The following is a 20284-nucleotide window of genomic DNA, read 5'->3' as shown; positions in this document are numbered from 1 at the left end:
GTTAAAAAAAGTAAATGTAAGAAAATTAAAAAATAATTATTAATTATTTTTTTTTTGTTCTTTTAAAAATAATTTAATTTATTAGAAATAATAAGAATTTTTATGATTTTTAAATTTATTATTGCATATTTGAAAAAAAAAAATCCCTTAATATTTTTCTTTTCATCTTCTTTATAACTTGTTTTAAATAAATTTTATTAATTTATTTATAATAATTATAATACTATGTAAATTTTGAAAAATATTTTGATAATAATATAGAAATTTTTATTTTATATATTGTAAAATAAAACATTAGTATAACCTAATGGTTTGTTTTTATTTTATTATAATTATTATTAATATTTTTTTTTTTTCAAAATTGACATTACAACTTATTCTATTTATTTTAATATGGAAAATGAAAAATGATTTATAAAGAATTTAATTTTCAAAATAAATTTTAAAAATTCAAATAAATTAAATAAATAAATAATAAGGGCAATTATTATAAATAAAAATTTAATATAAAAATCTAACATCAATTTGATTAGTCTAACACTTTAAATTGTATATTGCTGTATTGTAAATTTATGTTAAATTGATGTTATTTTTGAATTAAAATATGGATTCCAATTTATAGACACACTTACATATTTTATGATTTTAAATTATTTTGGATATTAAATCAGAAATTATATACATATTATGTATATATACTTAATTGAGACATTTGCAAATTTTTCAATTATTTATATCAAAGTATTTATTCAATACCATAAAATGAGTATTTTAAATATTTTAAGAAATCAAATAAAAAATAATAAAAGTAAAATTAATTAATGAAATTTCAAATTGATTTTAATTTTAATATTAAATATTTAAATATTTTCTTTAATTTAAAATTTATATTTTTTTTTTTCATTCAATTTTTTTATTTTTGAGTTTTTTGAAACCGATATAATTTTATTTTATTTAATATTTTAATATTTTTAATAAATTAATTGATTATTCATAATTTTTTTCTTTTTTCATTTTCAATATTATTTAATAATAATTTTTAATTGTATATTAAATATGAGCCAATTTTTTCGAACTTTAAAAACTTGAATACTACTACAATGAAATAGAAATTGAAAAAAAAAACAAATAAGAAAAAACAAAAAAGAAAAACGATTCAAATTTCTTAAGATAAATTTTACAATTTTAAATATTTTTCAATTTTTTTAATATACATAATTTAATATCATTATTTTTTTTTTTATTTTTAATTTACATAATATGTGTATGTATATATATATGTATATATTATATACAATAAATACAAAAAGCAACAAAATAATTATTTTGAAACAAATTCAATTATTTTAGTTTCATTTAATTTAATTTAATTATTTTTTTTTTCCATATTCCTTAGGATTAAAAATAATATAACAAATTTTTTATTTTAAATTTCAGTTTGAAAATTTTTTACTTTCCTTATTTTTATAGCTACATAATATTTTTCTCTTTTTTTTTTTGAAATATTATATACTTTCGGGCGTTCATAAATATTTTGAAATTTACTTTCATTAAATATACTTATATTTTGTTATTTTCATTTTTTTTTCTATCTTTTTTTTTTGGTTTTGTATACACAAAAGTTGTCTTAATATTATAATATAATATTTTTTTTTTCTTAATTTTTATTAATTTAATTTTTTTAATATATATTTTTTTTAATAACATCTTGCATTTCGTTTCGTCTCGTCTCTTACGCGTTGTTTTTTCATTTATACTACACTTGTAAGTTCTTGTAACATTGTTTGATGTTGATATTTTTGTTGATGACCAGCAATTGATAATCTAACGACAACTTCACGTGGCGGATTTTTACGTCAAGCAGCACCACAATTAATTGAACCATTTGAATTATTATTTGAATTCATTCCGCATCCTTTTAATTCAGTAAATACTTCAGTAAAAAAACCAGGTTCAGCATTTATACGTAACATATTGCCACTCAAACGATTAACAATTAAAAGACATCTTAAAAGAGATAAGAATAATAATAATAAAAAAACAAAATAAAAAAACATTATTAATAAAATCTTTAAAATAAATATTGAATTTTTTAATAAATGGGAAAAAAAAATCAAATAACGAACACTACAAAAATTGGGAATGGGGCACAAGGAAGCAATTTATTATAAATATTAGGTATCTCAGTCTTGATAACATTTTCAGGCGTAAGTTATATTTAATAACAAAATTAAACGTAACTTCATATCGAATAGAATGATTAATATTCATGATCATATTATACCAGAAACAAATCGAATTTCTATTTAATGCTTCTTTAAATTTTTTTTTTTATTTTATTGGTGTACAGGAAACAGGAAATGAGGATTAAGAAAAGAGAGAGAGAATTTTTGTATTATAAATATTGCTATTAGTGTTCAAAATATTTTTTAAATTGAAATTGAATCTGCAACATTGTTATTTGTCAAACTAACGAAACCTCGAATTAGTATTTTAAACGAAAACTCTATAATATATAAATATAACTTCAATTACTTTCTATATAACTTTCTATATAAAATTATTTCTTGAAATTCATTAACATACTTGAGCAAAGAGTACAAAATATTTGATAAAAATCTTCGGATCAACTCTTTTATTTCTCTTATTTTCTCATTTAATAATAATTGTTTAAATAAAAATATGCGCATAATTTTATTTATTTTAATATTTAGAATCAATTTTTTAGCTTTAAATTAAAATTTCCATTATAATGCAAAATATTCAATAATTTTTTATTTTAATTTCGTTTTGTTTTTATATTCTTTTTGTTCTTTTCAAAATAATAATGAATCAAATATGTACTGGTATAAAAATTGTATGTAAATATATTTATGGTTATTACACTTTTTATAGAAAAATAATAATAATATAGCATTAAAAATACTTGTTTCATACACCTATCATAAGTTCATACGTACATATGTACATATGTATGTAATTGTATATGAGTAATATACATATTCTTATATGTAAATTATTATTGTTTTCATCAATATTATTTACTGACGACCTTGTACTTGCGTATATTAAACATCAACAATATATTGTTATGAATGATTACAAAAGTAGCTATAACAGTAAAACTGTAATTACAGTTATATATGAAAAAAATATGGTGACATCCCATATGTGATATATGCACGTACGAGTACATAAATGTATTCAAAAAGAAATTAATATTTTAGCAAAATTAATTTTATTATGTTATATAAATGGCAGCCCTGACATTTTGATTGTGTCCAAAATTATTTTGACATATTTTGTATTTTTACTTTTTTTCTTTTGAAAAAAATTTTATTAATTATTAATTCCTTTTTGTCTTTCTATAAGACAAATAGATATTTTGTCTTAATTTTTAATATGTAATAAATTTTGCTCTGTTATTGAAATGAGAAAGTATATATGTAAGTATGTAAGTATAAGTATTATTTAGAGTCAAGGGGTAATTATTGAACCTTTGTAATATACACACATATGCCGCATGTAATAAATAAAAAATGGATTGATAACGATTAATTTTCAAGGCACATACAAGACCTTTTCTTTTAATAATTTTGGTTTATCATTCTGAAATATAAGTGCGTCCGTATACAACGTAAACGTTAACTGTTTGTTTGAAGCTTCTATCTTTTTTGGAAGGGAAGCTATATGAGCAAAGCAACCTGGTTAGGTAAAAATTTTGTGAAAATTCCTTAATTTTAATTCCTTAATTACCTAAAACTTTTACTAATTTTTGAATATCTAATTTAGGGCCTAGACGATGGTATTTGTTAAGGCACTAATCATTGAATCATCCTGTATATTAAATTTTAAAGATATATAAATCTAAATTTTAATAAACTTGCTTAGCTTGTTAACTATCTTTAGCTTAGAGCTACTAATTAGAATAATTCATCCATATTTGAAAATCTGTCTGAAAAATTCTGGTTTTAACAAATCCGGTAAATACTTATTATAGTTTCAAGATTTCATTGTATGTACCCAAAATATATCGTCTCTTGGGAGAAAAATTTGACCAAGTTCGCTTACAAAAGTAACTAATAAAAATTTTTTTAAAATAAACTTAAAATTGAATTTATCTATATTATTTCTTCCTGTATAGGAAGGCATATATATATATATATATCGCTGAATTAAACTTACCTGTCCCAAAATTTTTCTTTTGAATCTTCTACTAAAAATGGTTTTAACGGATAACTTATTTCATTTCCCATATACGAGTATGACAAATATAAGCATGTTAAAACTGCTGCCTGTAATTCAGATTCTTTAGTTTCATCACCATCTACTAATTCCCTTACAAGCATATAAACAAAAACTACATTAGCTGGATTAATAAAGGCAACATCCTAAAAATAAAAAAAAGGAACAATTTAAATTTCATTTGTATAATATTTATCTTCACTATAATAATTAATTCGAAAAAAATATGTACACATTTAATTCCAAAAATAAATTTCGTAATTAATTTTCATATTCCTCCTACATAATATTTCTTTTTCGTTCAGTAAAAAAAAAGTTTGAATTACTTTAATTAAACTAAAAAAAACTTTAAATTAGAAATTAATTCATAATTAAATTGAATATACGTAAGTATATGATAAATTACTTACCTGCCACCCTTGTAAAAGAAGACTTCGATCTACAGCTCTTAACCACATAACAGCGTCACCAGCTTGGAAATCTCTTAACTTTTTACAACGATCATGAAGAAACATTCCAAGACATTTAAGAAGTTCAGATGTCGATGCCTATAATTTATACATTTTTTTAATAAATAACTCGAATATACATATATATGTACATAGATAAACATCAAATATTTGATATTTTCAGTATATAGCTTTCAAATTAATAAAACTACAAAATGTCCTTGTGTATGTGAAGATTTATATTTTATCCTGCAAATGTTATTAACCATTTGTTAAAGTATACGAGATTGAATAAAAATTAATTTAAACATAATTTGATTTTCAGCTAGATTTATGATTTAAAACATGGAAGCCGAGTGACGGCAAGAGAACTGATTTCCAAGTTACTTTAAAAACAGTGATGGGAACTACCGAATAATTTGAATTGTTACAAAAAATTTATGCATTTTAAATATTCGAATATGTAAAATTGAATATATTCGATATATTCGATATTCCTTTTTCTACCGAAAATTTTTAATTTTTCCTTTTAAAAAAGATTTCTTCTTTGTTGTACGAAACCACACGATAATATAATCAACATGTCAACAACATAAACGAATAATAATTCCCAACTCAAATTGACAATATTCTGGGAAACTAAATGCAACAGAAAGTAACACTCTTCTAACATCATGAAATTTCACATCACACTGACTAGTTTTTTTAATTGTTTGTGCAGAAACTACATATTCATCATGAATAACCGAAAAAACGCGTACCGCATACAGCTACCATTTATATACATACTAATATTAGTGTTTATATTCCGACGTATACCAAAATTGATGCGAGCTTACTGTTCAATTATGAAACATAAATAACGAGTGGCAACTGACAAAAACTCAAAAATACAAAAAAAAAAAATACTTTACACGAATTTGCAATTTTTAAATGTTAAAAATTGAACGTACAGTAAGTTACGTATTTTACACGTTGCAACTTTCATTTCGTACGTACATTAAATTGTGAACTGAAAGAAAAACGAAATTGTTTAAATTCGTTGAATTTTAATATTTGTGAACATTAAAATTTTAAAATTACCAAACTTGTTTTCAAAACAAACAAGCTTGGTAATTTTAAATTACATAAAGTACATATTACGCAAAATAGAACTTTCGATATATTCGATACTGAAATATGTATGTTCAATATTCGTTCAATCGATAGTGAAAACTATTCAATATACAAACATTCGATAGTGTTCCTCAAGTCTTTGAAAATTAAAATTAATTTCAACTATCATTCCTCTTTAGTAACTTTTATATGAAAAATAATAAACTCAAGGCGTCTGCCTACTTAAACGTATATTGATTTGAAATAATAATTTCAAGGCGTCTATATTAAGACGTGAATTTAATGTCAACTGAATGAATTCAACAATACAATTACATTATACTGGATCAATTTGAGTTATCAGTCTTGTCAAAAATATAGGTAAGTATAAAACTGTTTAATAATTTTCTTTTTCTAAGGTTTTGTGACTATTAAACTTTGATAAATTTGAACAATAATTCAAGTAGCTATATTTTAATAATAAAAAATAAATTTTGTATATTCTGTTATTATTGAGAGAAGTGTTGGAATGTAAAAGGTTATTTAGGGAATTTAAGAGCAAAAGAAATAAGATTTGACAAAAATGAGAATTTAAAATTAGTTTTTTATTCTAAAAAACAAGGGCTTATTTATGCATCTATACCTAGATTTAATTCTTCAAAATTTTGTGTAATAATAATATTGTTTAGTTATATGTGTTCATTTCAAAAAAAAAACTAAAAACTTAAAATAAATTTAAACATTTTTCTTCATTCAAAAATAATCTAATTCTCACATGGATAATTGAATTTCATTATAGAATATTTTATACCACTTATATAAATTTACGCATATGCAGCTCTTATATACATACATACTCATATATTACAATGTAAACCTACTCGTGTATGTTTAAGTATATATACATCTATATATTATATATTTCATACACATACAATGATTAAATATTAAAATAATTCAATATAAAAAAAAAAACTTTTTCTTCTGTTTTTGAAACAGAACAGAAACTATAAAACATAAGTGTTTCTACTTTATTATTATTATAATTGTATGCATGTATGCATAATTTAAAAATTTAAAATATTTTATTAATATTTGAATATGTAATTACAACCTCTTGTTATCCTGTCGGAACGGGAGATATTAAATAAAAAAGTTTTTAATTTAAAATTTTCAATTAATATTAATTTTCTTTTACGATATAAATAAATTCATTTTCCATTCTACTATTATTGTATACAGTGTGCCTACATATATCGTTAGAATTCTGAGAATTAAGTAATGTTCCACTGCCCCCCCCCCCCCCCCCCCAACTTGTTTTTCTTTCATTACTTCTTCTTCTTGTTAATAAAATATTTGGAGAAAAAATATAATAAAACATAAGAATAAATAATCCAGGATAAGCTTAATCTTTATATTACATAAGTTTGTCAAAAAAAAAATGTTTTTTTTTAATTTGATTTTTGTATTTGAATAATGTCCAAAATGTTGTAATAATAATGATGTGACAATGAATGTAGAACGTGCACACCACATTCAATATCACAAAATAAAATGTTAATGTACAGAAAATTTTTAAATATTTTATGAAAACTCAAAGTAAATATTTGAAAGTAAAATAATTTAATAATGATTTTTTTTTATTTATTATTTGTTTTGTCGTAATTTTTATGATATACAAATATATGTTATACATACAACAATAGGTATATACAATAATTGTTTATGAATTTAATTATTCCTGTATAACGGTAAACCAAAACGTTTTAAATGATCTTTACTCTTATAGAAATTCTAACAACTTAAGAGAATTTTTGTTGTTGTAAAAGTTCTCATATAATATTAGACATTAGAAAAGACGATATTAATAGAATACAAGCTGTTGACTTTTATTATTGTAAACAACATTTTAAATTAATTTCGAATTGTGACAACTTACAACATTTTGGCTTTTATAGTTATTGTATTATTATTAATATTAAAAATAAAAAAAAAAGATTATACCTGTATAACTGTTTTTCTAGGTCCATGGTTATGTTGCGGTTGTGCAATTGTATTTTGCAAAGGTATTGGCATTGGAAGGGACAGAGGCAACTTTGGCGCTAATTTATCTGTTTGTTGCGTTGAATTTGTATTATTTGCTCTAACCAAATCTAATGCTAATAATGAGCTTTTTGGTGCATTTGGTGTAAAATATACTTGTCTTTGCTGTTGTTGTAATTGCTGTGATTGTTGATGCTGTTGCTGCTGCTGTTGTTGTTGTTGTTGTTGCGTTACAGATTGTTGTATATTTTTATTTTTATCAACAGCTAATGGATGTATTGCATCAACTAATGGTGGCCGAAAATTTGCTGTTGGTAAATTAGCAGCCTTATTTTTATTATTATCAAATTTCTTTTTACCATGTGATGCTGCTAATCGTTTCCATGATAATGCATTTATAAATATTGAATGCTTTTTTAAATTTTTTTCAAGTGCATTTTTTTCTGATAAAATTCTAGCACTATCATTGGCACGATCTGTATTATTATTATTATTACTATTATTATTATTGTTATTATTATTATTATTAATATTATTAATATTAATATTTGTTGTTGTATTATTATTAATATTATTACCATTATTATTATTATTATTAATATTATTAGTATTATTATTAATGTTATTATTAACATTATTATTAATATTATTAATTGTGTGATTATTATTATTATTGTTAATATTATTATTATTAATAATTGTTGTATGATTATTTTGTGTTATTTGATTATTTCCTCCATGATGATTTAATACAACATTATTATTATTATTATTGTTATTGCCATTATTATTATTATTATTGTTGTTATTACTATTTAAATTATTATTACTAACAATTTGTTGATGGCATGTTATAATTGGTTTTGTATTTTCACGATTTTTTGCATTATTGAGCTGTTCATATGAGAAATTATTTAATGGAAAATCAGCTGAATTTGATGAACTTAAGCTGCCAGTTGCACTTTCACCACCACTTCCAGTACCATTATTACTATGATGATGATGATTATGATGATGATGATGGTGGTTATTATGATGATGGGTGGAGTAAACAGGACGTCTTTCACGAGGACTAAAACTTAACACGGTACCCATTTTATTTTTCGGTCTGATTTTTTTTTTTTTTTTTGGTTTTTTTTATTTAAAGGATTTTAAATCTTTATTATATTAATTTTCAATTATATGAACGAAAATAAAAATAAATAAATAAAAAAAAAATTAATGAAGTTTTTGTATTTAAATTAAATAATTTTTTTTTTCCTTATTTCAAATTTTACAATTAAAAGAAATACAAAAAAAAAAAACCAAAATTATGCTACAAATTGTTGTTTATTTTAAACATTTAAATAAAAATTAAATTCTTTTATTATTTAAGAGTTTCTTTTAAATATTTTATAATTAAATTGATTGCAATTTTAATATTTTATTTTTTATTATGCATGGAAAATTTATTTACACTTTTAATTTCTTATATTTGAAATTTTTTTTTTTATTATTCAAAAATTTTATTTCATTTTTCTCTCATATATTTTGGTTTTTGATTCTCAGAAATTTTTTAATTTAAAAATATTCTTAATTGCGAACAAGAAAAAAATATTAAAATTTTTTAACATAATATATTATGTATCCTCTCATATATGAACGAGTGTATATGTAGTAAAAAGTAAAAAGTAAAAAAAAAAAAGGTCTCGCCGTAGATTTTCCAATCAAAACTTGAGTAAAATTTATTTTTTCACTTTAAATATCGTTAATATTAGAATTTCATTTATTATAATTAATTTTATAACTATTAATATCAATAGATTACTTTAAATGAATTTTAATGAAATTAATTTTATTATTTTTATTATATTGGTTTTTTTTTTAAAGATATTTTTAGCAGCAAACTGGAAACTTTATCAAACCGAAAACTTTCGAAAAAAATCAGCTACTAAAGAATCGATTTTCTTTATTGCGCAGAAACCTCTTTTAAACGGCATTAAATCTTGTGCAGGATTGAAGGAATACAAACATATACACATGTGTATTCATATGTATATCAGTTTTTTTTTTGTATAATAATAACATTTATTTAAAATTGCCAAGAAAATCTACCATTATTTTCTTTACTTTTTTACAAAAAACAAAAAAAAAACATTGATTTACGCATGCTTTTTTTTTAGGTCTCTTCAAAAAATATTTTTTTTTTTTTTGTTATATTTCGAACAGAAAAATTTCAGTAAAGTAGAAAAAAATTTATTGTATAACAATTTTATATTTTTATCAAACAAGTATTATTATTTATGTATACTAAAAAAAAAAACACAAAACTGTTATACAAATTTTTTTTTTTTTGTTATACGTATAAAAGATTTGTATATAATACTGTAATGTAATTGAAAAAAAAAATGTTGTGATGAGTACCTTTCCATATAAAAGAAGAAAAATTATTGTTATATTTTTTACTTATGATTTATGAAGGGATAGTGAAATTTTTTTTTTTTTACTATATAAGTATAAAACTTTAAAAATGAATGCCTTCATATTATATAATAGATATTATAATAGTATATGTGCCGTTATGTATAAAAAAAATTTATTACAGGGAAACTATTAAAATACGGATGTATAAAAATATAAAAGCAAAAATGTAAAATATTTATTTTAAACATATACATATATATATATAAGAATACAAAATGTAAAGAATAGTATGTAATAATAGTACCTATATATATCTATGGACACATGTATGTACACATGTGTATGCCTTCTTGTATAAAATAATTTATAATATTGTAATATTAAAGTGTTATACAAAATTATATTTTAATTAGATTCGGGAGAAAATTTCTTTTGTTTTATTATATATTAAAATTATATATTAAAAACAAAAAGGATATAATTATGTTTTTTGTATGTAATATATATATGTATGTGTATGTTTATAATAATGTTATAATTCATAATTATATTCTGTTTTTATGTATGTAAGGTGGGAGATATTTTTATAAAGTTTTGTGGGAAAAATAAAATTTCAATGAAAATAATGTATTTTTTTTCTAATTTCTAGAAAACTTACATATGTATATTAGATTTGAATGTTGGGCATGCTATTAAAACCGGAAACGTCAAATTTTGAAACTAAATATAACAAAAAAAAAAGATGAAGAAGAAAAGAGAGGAAACTAATTTTAAAATTTTAATTTATTAAATAAAAGAGGTTTTTGATCTAATTTATATATAGAAGTGGTGGGGTTATTATGTACTTTTGTGTATTATAAAATTGTCTTGGCCATGTATGTGTATATATCACACATTTTGTAATTATATACAATAAGTACATTATATATATATAAAAAGAATATAATGCAATTATTATTACAATTATCTTTTTAATAAAAATATTAATTTTTTCGAAAAAATTCATATTTTTTTTAAAATTTAATTATAATTTTTAAAATGCATTTGTATAATTGTTTGATTCAAATAACGAAATTGTCATTCATACCAATTCAAAAAATATCCTTGACATTTATTGCAGTAATAATACTGTATTACTATACAATTAGGCTACAATAATGATGTTAAATTATACAAAAAAAAATGATTAAAAAAGCAGTCAAAGTCATACCATACTATATAAGAGTTTGAAGCTAATGTCAATTTATATTTAGCAATTTAAACGTCAAGTACATACAATAATTATGAAAGTTAAGTTAATGTAGGTTTATAATCTTTAAGTATACATTTACGTACTTCACTATGGAATAAAATACATAATTTTTTCTTGCGGTTATTCTAATAACATGTTGATTTTTTTTCGAACTGGTTTCAGAAATTATAAAAATAATAGAAAGTATTTTTTTGGAATATTTCAATAATTTTTTTTTTTAAATAAAAATACAAATTTTCGATTATGTCACAGAATTCAGTTTATATGATATATTGAGTATAGTAACATAAGCAAGTAGGAATCGCTGATTTCAAAATTTCAATAATCAATAATGCTATCGCGAATACTGTCCTTCTGACCTTTGACTAAAAAATTATTAGAAAACTATTGTGTGTCACTTGCTAATATGCAACGCCTTCAAATTATCTTAAAAAAATATTTATGTTTATGTATATTGTTGCCATAAACTTTGTCATTCCCATTTTAATACAAATTGTAATAATGTGAAATTTTGTTTTGCACTTTTAAATTTAGTTTATGGTGTAACAAATTTTGAATTTTAATATTATATGTGTTTGAAATATTCATAGTAAATCTGACTTTTTAAATTATATGAGGGCTAGCGGATTATTATAAATGAGTGATACTTTAATACGCATACCTTTTTAATTAATTCACTTTCAAAATAGAATTGTTCATTTTTCAATTGAATTCATATACAATTTTCTTAATTAAGATTTTCTCCTTTTATTGAATCGAATTTTGTTTTTTTTTTTTATTATTCGAATTCATGATGTATAATTTGATACTCATTTATTTTTTCTCAGTTGGACGGTAAAATGTGCACGGTCAACATATTTGCATTATATGTAGAGGACATTGAGTTAATTTAATGACATCAATGGTAAATTCACGAATGCGAGAGTATTATATAAATGCCAAGCTCATTTAATTTCGTTGTAAATTCAATCAAAAATATGACGAATAAATGAAATGTTGAAAATATTGAATAATACGCGAATTCAACAAGGTATAAAGAATTTTATTGTAATAGTTTACTTTTAAAATAGAAGGAAACTGCAATTACGTTTAAAAAATTGTCCAATAAATTCGTTTTCTAACACATATTACCAAATGTAAGCGATTTCCCCAGTTCAAGAGAATTCAACAAATTTAAGAATGCGGTTATGCACAATAAGCTTATTTGTCTATTTCATTTAGTAGTTTGTGCTTCTAAAATTCCGCAAATAGGATTTAATAGGAAAAAATAAAAGAAAATAAAAAGGGCTTTTTCGGTACTACATGATATATTGGAACTTCTTAATCAGAACTAAAAACGTTTTTTTTTTTTTGCAATATTTGAAGTACTACAAAGAATGACGCTACCATTTTTGTGTGATGCACAAATAAAGAATTAAAGTCAGATAAAGAATTTAAAAAAAAGGAGCGCGAATTTATTTCAAATGAAAAAAAAAGATAAAATTTCAAATCAACTAAAAAATTTAAACAATTTACTTCAGTAAATCTTTAATGTCCGACATTTTAAAATGGTTAAAAAACACTTTTCGCAATGAAATTTTTTAAACTGCTCATATGTTAAAGTTTTTTTTTCAAAATTTTATTTGCAGCATGAGAACATGCATGCAAACAAATACTTTAAAATTTGCAGTTCTTCAATAAAAAACATATTGCAAGTCAAATCTAATTAAAAACTGAAATACCGAAAAAAGGAATAATCGGAAAGTAATCGAAATATTGCATCAATGCAGCGTCGATGCAAAAAAACGTTGCTGATGTTATACTAATGTGATGCATTATAATCTTACTGATGCCATATTATTTTGCATTTTAGGATACTTTCAAGATCATATATGGTTTTTGGTGTTTGGTATTGGTATTGAAATTATTAACAACTCAAAATCTATTACATATCGATGCTGAATTTGATTACTTTCCGATTATATCCAAGCCCAAAGTCAAAATGATTCATTCAAAATAAAATTTATAAAAACTTTACGTTCATCAGGAATTTTCGGTTTGGCAAATCTTTTTATTGCAATAGGGCCACCTGAAGGATATACTTGCACCATTTAAATCCATTTTGAGAGGCAATCTAAAAAGAGTACAGAAATTTGCTTAATTATTAATAATTATTATAAAAAAGAAAGAAGAAAAACAAATTTTTTTTTTTTTTTTTTTTTATAATTAAATTTTTTATTACACAATATTTGTTTTGTTTATTTTTTCAATTTTGTTTTGTTTTTGTTTTTTTTTTTTTTTAATTTTTTTTTTTTATTTTCTTTTCATCAATCGATTACATTTTTATTCAAATTAAATATTTTTTTTTTAATATTTTAATTTTTCCGTACAAAAAAAAATTAGGCTAATTTAAAAATTATTCTACTTTAAATTTAATTTTGTTTTGTTTCTTTTTTTTTAATAATGTTTATAAAGAACAAAAATAAAAAAGAACTTAAAATATAAAACTATAAATATAAAATGTACTTTTTTTTTTGTGTTTTTTTTTTGTGTGTGTGTTACAAGTCCTATATAAGAAAAAATTGTAATGCATAATATTTTCTATACTAATATAAATCTGTACGGTTGGTTTTTGTTTTTTTTTTTTTGTTTAATTTTATTTTTTCTAAAAATAAAAGAGGAAATGGAAAGTTTATTTTATTTGTTTCAAATATCTTTTTCCGATAAATGATAATTTTAAATTTAATTTTTTTGTATTTTAAACACTTTCCTCACTTATTATAATCATTCATATTTAATATTTATTATAAATTATTATTTTTTTTTTTTTTGAATTTAACTTAAAATTACATTATTCAATATATTTCGAATTAGCAAAAAAAAAAAATTTTATTTTTTTTTTTTTTTATTTTTATATTTAATTTTATTTTTCAAACTTTAAAACGCACACTTTTTTCTCTGTTCATTTATTTTTTATTTTTGTTTTAAAAATAAATATCTTGAAATGTAAAAAATATTATTTTGCAACTTGATTCAATATTTTATAAAAAGAAATTTTTTTAAATTGACAAAATTATAAAATTTGTGCCTCCCGACAAAATTACAAAATTTGTGCCTACTGAAATTTTGGAAAAAAAAAAAAAATACGGGCAAAAATTATTTATATAACTTAAAAGATTCTGAATTTTTTGATCTGAAATTTAAAGTATATATTTTTGTAAATACAAAATAAAATTTGAAATTAAACATTAAATTTTGTAAATTGCAAAAAATAATTTCAAGAATGAGGAAAAATTATTGTTGCAAATTTATTCACTTCATTTAAATTATTATAAACAAATTTTTGGAAAAAAAAAAATAAATGAAATAATTATATTAAATAATATTTATTGTCTTCGACTTAAAGTTTGAACAATCTTGTTTTTTTTTTGTTTTCATTTTTAAATTGGAAGAAGAAATCATTTATATTAATTGATTTAATTATTTTATTTTACTTGTTCTATATATATTTATATTAAATTGGAAAATTACACTTTGTATTTTTAATTAAAAAAGAAACTTATTTATTAATTATTAAAAAAAAAAAAAAAAAAAACATAATGAAGTGGCAGTGTTCCCTAAATTAGAAAAAATTAAAAAAATATTTAAAATAATACATATGTATATAAAAAAAAAAAAAAAAATTACAAAAAAGCGAAAAAATATTTTTATTTTTTTTTATATATTTTCATATATATATATATATATATATATATATATATAAGCATTAAAATAAATCTCAAAAAATATGTTTTTTTTATTTTTTATTTATTTTTTAAACTTATTCTTAATTAATACACATTAATTTTGGATGTTATATTAAAATAAAATATAAAAAAAAAATATAAACTTAAAATATAAAATATAATCACGCATAATATTTTAATAATATTATTTATATATTCTATATAACTATGGTAAAATCATTTATTTTTTTTTTGTTTCAATTTTTTATTTTAATTTTATTTTATTTAATTTCCTTATAAAAATGAGATTTTATTGTTTTCTAAAAAAAGAAATAATATTATTTAGATTTATGTATGTTTTTTTTTTTTTTTTGTTGTTTAATTATTTATAATTTTTTAATAATTTTATATATTTACAAACCTTAAAACATAAAATTCATTTTTTTTTTTTATTAAATTTTATGTAACATTTTTTTTTTTCATAATTAATTATTATTCGTTATATTGTTTTAAGGGCATACAAATATTATTAAATTTGCATTTACATTTATATATTATTTAAATTTAATATTTTTATTAATTTATATATGCAAGATTTGTAATTTAAATTGCATAAATTTTGCCTTGTTTTTTTTATTTCTTTTAAAAATTGTCAGTCATTATTTTTTTCATTTTAAACAAACAAAACAATTTTTTATATTATTTATTTAATTATTTATTTTATTTTATATAAATTATATAATACAAGAATTAGTAGTAGTAGTAAAAAAAAAAAAAAAAAACTATTTTGTAAAGCTAGTAAATAATTAGCACTTAAAAAATTATTTTAGAAAAAAAAACAAACAAAAAAAATTTGTATATGTATAAAATAAATCTGGCCATTAATATTAATTAAATCTCATTGTACAATCATGTATATATATATTATGTATATTACGAAAAAAAGGCCGTAAAATGTTAATTATATATTTCTGAAAACTTAAAATATATTATAAAATGTTTTTATTTTAAAATCTTTATTTTAATCATGAATTTATAAGAACTTAAATTGTGATGCAGCACTGAAATCTTTCGTTTTTTTTATTTTTTTATTTTAATTTGTTTTAGTAAATTAATATTGAAATACAGAAATCACAGATTTTTTTTTACACTGATATTATACATTATTAAATTTAAAAAAAAAAACAAAAAATTTATAAAAATTGAATTATAAATTTTTTTTTTTGATATTCAATGGAAAAAAAAAACAAAGAATGGATTTATTTGAAAATATAGCCAGAGCAAGTAAGCAAGTAAACAAGAATAAAATTATAATAAGTATAGTTTTCCACACAAGATAAATTGCACGGTTAAACGTTTCTGTTATTTTTATTAAATTAATTAATAAGATTTAATTTATAATGTAAATAAAATGTCCGTTGAATTCTTTTGCATCTTAATCGATATGTCGCAGCAGTTAATGAAAGCATTGTAACATTTAATATTTGCAACAGAGTATGCCTGCATTTGTAGTGTGTAATCGATAATGCAAAAAAAAAAAACAAATGCCACGTAATTAATAATTCAATTAATTGCCGGTATTTTTGTAATAAAAAAATATTTAATAGCAATTTTTGTTTTTTGTATAGAATAGAATAGAAAATTTTAAATAGTATAAGTTAATTTTAGTAAATAAAATTAACTAAAAATATTAAAATTAAAAATAAAATTGTTGCTAAAACAGTTGTCAATCAAACGATTGCATGCAAAAGTTAATTTTCGATTAGTGGCCATCTGATACAATTATTGTTGATTGATATTTGACATTATCGATTATATCTTATGCGATTTATGAAAAATTAAAATTTTATAAAAGTAATTAGTTTTTTATTTTTAATATACAATTAAGTTACTTTAATTGTTAAATTATTTTCATTCTATTAGATTATTTAATTTTAAAGAATTTATTAAAACGACTTATAAAAAATTGCCATAACTTGATATAATTTGTTGGAAAACAAGTACATAATACGAAAATATTAAAAGTATTTAAGAATGTTAAGAGATTGCTTAGCTATTATTACGAGTAATAAAAAAAAAATATAATATATTTTTAAATATATATGAATATGTTTTTATGCTCAAATAATAGAGCATTCATTATTGCAAAAATATAATTATAATAATAATAATAATAATAATAATAAAACTATAAGTATATTTTTAATTTTATTTTATAAATCTACATATATAATATATTCTTATTTGTGTGTTGTTTTGATTGAAATATTTTGGGCTTTAATACAGCGTTTGTTAAAAATTATGCGATTAATAGAAAACAAAAAAACAAATCAAATCAAATTATACTGAACTTTTTGAGTTTATTTTTTTTTCAGATGAATTTCTTAATTATTTTTAAAAAATATATAGCTAAATATGAATGCATGTATATTTTATTATATATTTTTTTGATTATATATTTTAAAAATCTTTTTTTAATATATTTTTTTATATAGTTATATAATTCTTATTTATTTCAAAAATTTGTTTCTTTTTTTTTTATATTATTTTATTTTGTAATTAATTATAAATTTTTTTTTTTCTATCAAAAAGGCAAACATTTTTTTAGTTTAATATAGATTTGATAATGTTTTTCTTTTTTAATTGATGTTATTGTTTCCTTTAAATTTATAATGTTTGTTGAGTTTAATAATTAATTGTTTTTATTTTGTATTTATATTTTTATAAAAATAATATTAATGGCAAAACAAATGAATTCTTCTTTAGCTGTTAAAATTAAATGCAAATAAATTTTATTTGAACCGAAATTGTTAAAAGTGAAATTAATAATTCAAAAATTGGAAAATTATAAATTTAAATTGATACAATTAATTAGTAGAGATCACCTAATTTTAGCAATAAGAAAATCATTCATATTCTCGAAAATTCATCATATAAAGTGATGGAATATTAATGAAAAATATTGAGATTTTAAGTTTAGAATTTCAAATAATAATTTTCAGCATATTTTAGCAATATGTATCTCAAAGCACTGTAAAATTTAAATAAAAAATTTTGATAAATTAACAAACATAATAGCTTTTAAATATCAAGTATATTATTGTTAAAAAAAACCGATGTTATTTTAGAAGTTTAGACCAACAATCACACTAAATAAGGATTGATATTCAAGTACTTTGTGTAAGTGTTGCGCTTTAAATATGTTATTTTAATATCGTTTTTATTATACTCAAAAGTTAAAATTAATTAGTTTCTATTTCTTTGTTTTTTCTAGATTTTATTAAATATCTGAACAACAAGAAAATTTACAAACTGTTGCAGTATGAAGAATATAAAAAAATTTACTGCTAAAGAATTGAAGCAAAATACAAAATTATAAAATTTTCTCTTATTTTGGCATTATTGTTTTTTTTTTTATTTTATTACAATATTAAATATTTGTTTGTTTATAATTTATTTAAAAAAAAAAAGAAAAAAAAAAAGAAGAAAACAATACAATGCACATCTTTTAATGTGTGCGTTAATTTAATTTTTTTTTTTTCAAAAGGGAAGCGATTTCTAATAATTTTGTCACAATTTTCTTAATTTTTGTAAAAATTTGTTTTCTTATTTTTTCTTTATTTTATTTTATAACTATACATTTAATTTAATTTTGGTATATAATTAATATATAACTAAATATATGTATATATTATTTATTTAATTTAATTATTTCGTTTTCTTAAATTGTTTATATTTTTTTTTTGCTTTTTCAAAAGAAAGATATTTAATTATATAATATTAATTAATGCATATTTTGTGTACAATATGCAGGAATATTATTTATAATTGTTTTATCATTGACAATTTTCTTTATATTTGCATTTTCCAAATTTTGCATATACATCATTTCTGAAGTTAAAATTTTTAATTTTTTGTTTTCTTTTTTTGTTATTGATATTCTTCTATCTTTCCATAATACAATTTTAAAATTTTATAATTTTTTCTGCTTAAACTAAAATACAAAATAAAAATAGTTAAAAATCATTTTTTTTGCCTATTAAGAGGCAAATGGCAAATGATTCATCAATTGATACAATAAAAATAAAATTAACATAAAATATTTAAAAAATTTAGAAAATTCTGCAGATCATTGTTTTTAACTTAAACTGAACATTATCAATTAAGAATAAATTGAAAACTAATTTGAAAAGAAAATTTACAAATATTAAATATTAATTTTATTTTTATTTTATAATTCTTAAATATAAACATGCAAAAATGATTGTATAAAAATAAATTTTATACAATAAAAAAAAAAAATAATAGGAATTATTAATAAATATTGGTCATAATAATGAAAAATATTTAAATTAAATCTCAATACAAAATAAAAAAGATATAACTGATTAGTTTTTCATAATTTTTATTTTTGTTTTATATTATAAAAAAATAACTTTTTTAAACTAATGGAAAACTTTTATTTTATTTTTGTTATTATTTTTATTAGATCAATAAAATGGAAATGATCTGTTATCAAAATTAAACATTAATCTTTATTAAATTTAAATTATAAAATAAATACTAATAAAATATGAATTTATATTACAATAAATTAAGTTCGTTTTGCGTACTAAATTAACACTTGAATGCAAAATTATCGACCATTGAGGTGAGTGTGTCTGTTTTTAAAAAGGAAGCAAGAATTTTAAAAATTCTTTTATTGATTTTTACAGTCGATATTAAATTAAAACTTTAATACAATAAAATATTCGTCTATATTCTGATAATCGTATCACTTGAGATGATGGGACAGTATTGAAGAGAATTTTATTTTTTTTTAGTATATAATTTAGAATTTCGGATTTAATTTTATATACTGAAAAAGATTATGAGATTTTTGAATAAAAAGCCATCATATCAGGTATTTCGACTAACAGAACACACGGGTAGATTATGTTCGATTCAATTTAGTTTACATTTACCAAAAAGGATAGTATTTGTCAAATTAGATAATAAGAATAAGAAATTATAAAAAAAATCATTTCTTTTATTTTGTAAGAAAAAATAATTATAAAATTTTATATAAAATTAAAAATAATGAATCAGTTATA

General features: G+C 19.7%; 1 protein-coding gene across 1 annotated transcript; it reads right to left on the bottom strand.

Moving 5' to 3' along the window:
• Nucleotides 1-1436: 1436 nt before the first annotated feature.
• Nucleotides 1437-9672, bottom strand: LOC129615903 (cyclin-dependent kinase 5 activator 2). Its single transcript, XM_055531320.1, has 4 exons — nucleotides 7794-9672; nucleotides 4656-4793; nucleotides 4186-4391; nucleotides 1437-2007 (listed from the first exon to the last, which is right to left on the bottom strand). Exons 1-4 carry the CDS (start codon nucleotides 8925-8927, stop codon nucleotides 1857-1859), a joined length of 1629 nt encoding a protein of 542 aa, XP_055387295.1. The 5' UTR covers nucleotides 8928-9672; the 3' UTR covers nucleotides 1437-1856.
• Between the last annotated feature and the right edge of the window lie 10612 nt (nucleotides 9673-20284).

The sequence above is a fragment of the Condylostylus longicornis genome, unplaced genomic scaffold (assembly GCF_029603195.1).
Source record: "Condylostylus longicornis isolate FDR11 unplaced genomic scaffold, ASM2960319v2 ptg000153l, whole genome shotgun sequence".
Lineage (NCBI taxonomy): Eukaryota > Metazoa > Arthropoda > Insecta > Diptera > Dolichopodidae > Condylostylus > Condylostylus longicornis.
This window is presented reverse-complemented; position numbering and strand designations above follow the sequence as displayed.

What these genes read in the sequence shown, in the direction of transcription:
- LOC129615903 (XM_055531320.1), bottom strand. Translation starts at nt 8,927, where the DNA reads ATGGGTACCGTGTTAAGTTTTAGTCCTCGTGAAAGACGTCCTGTTTAC. An exon ending in CTAGAAAAACAGTTATACAG is followed by an intron (nt 4,794 to 7,793) that starts GTATAATCTTTT and finishes TATAAATTATAG; the next exon opens with GCATCGACATCTGAACTTCT. An exon ending in TTCTTTTACAAGGGTGGCAG is followed by an intron (nt 4,392 to 4,655) that starts GTAAGTAATTTA and finishes TTTTATTTTTAG; the next exon opens with GATGTTGCCTTTATTAATCC.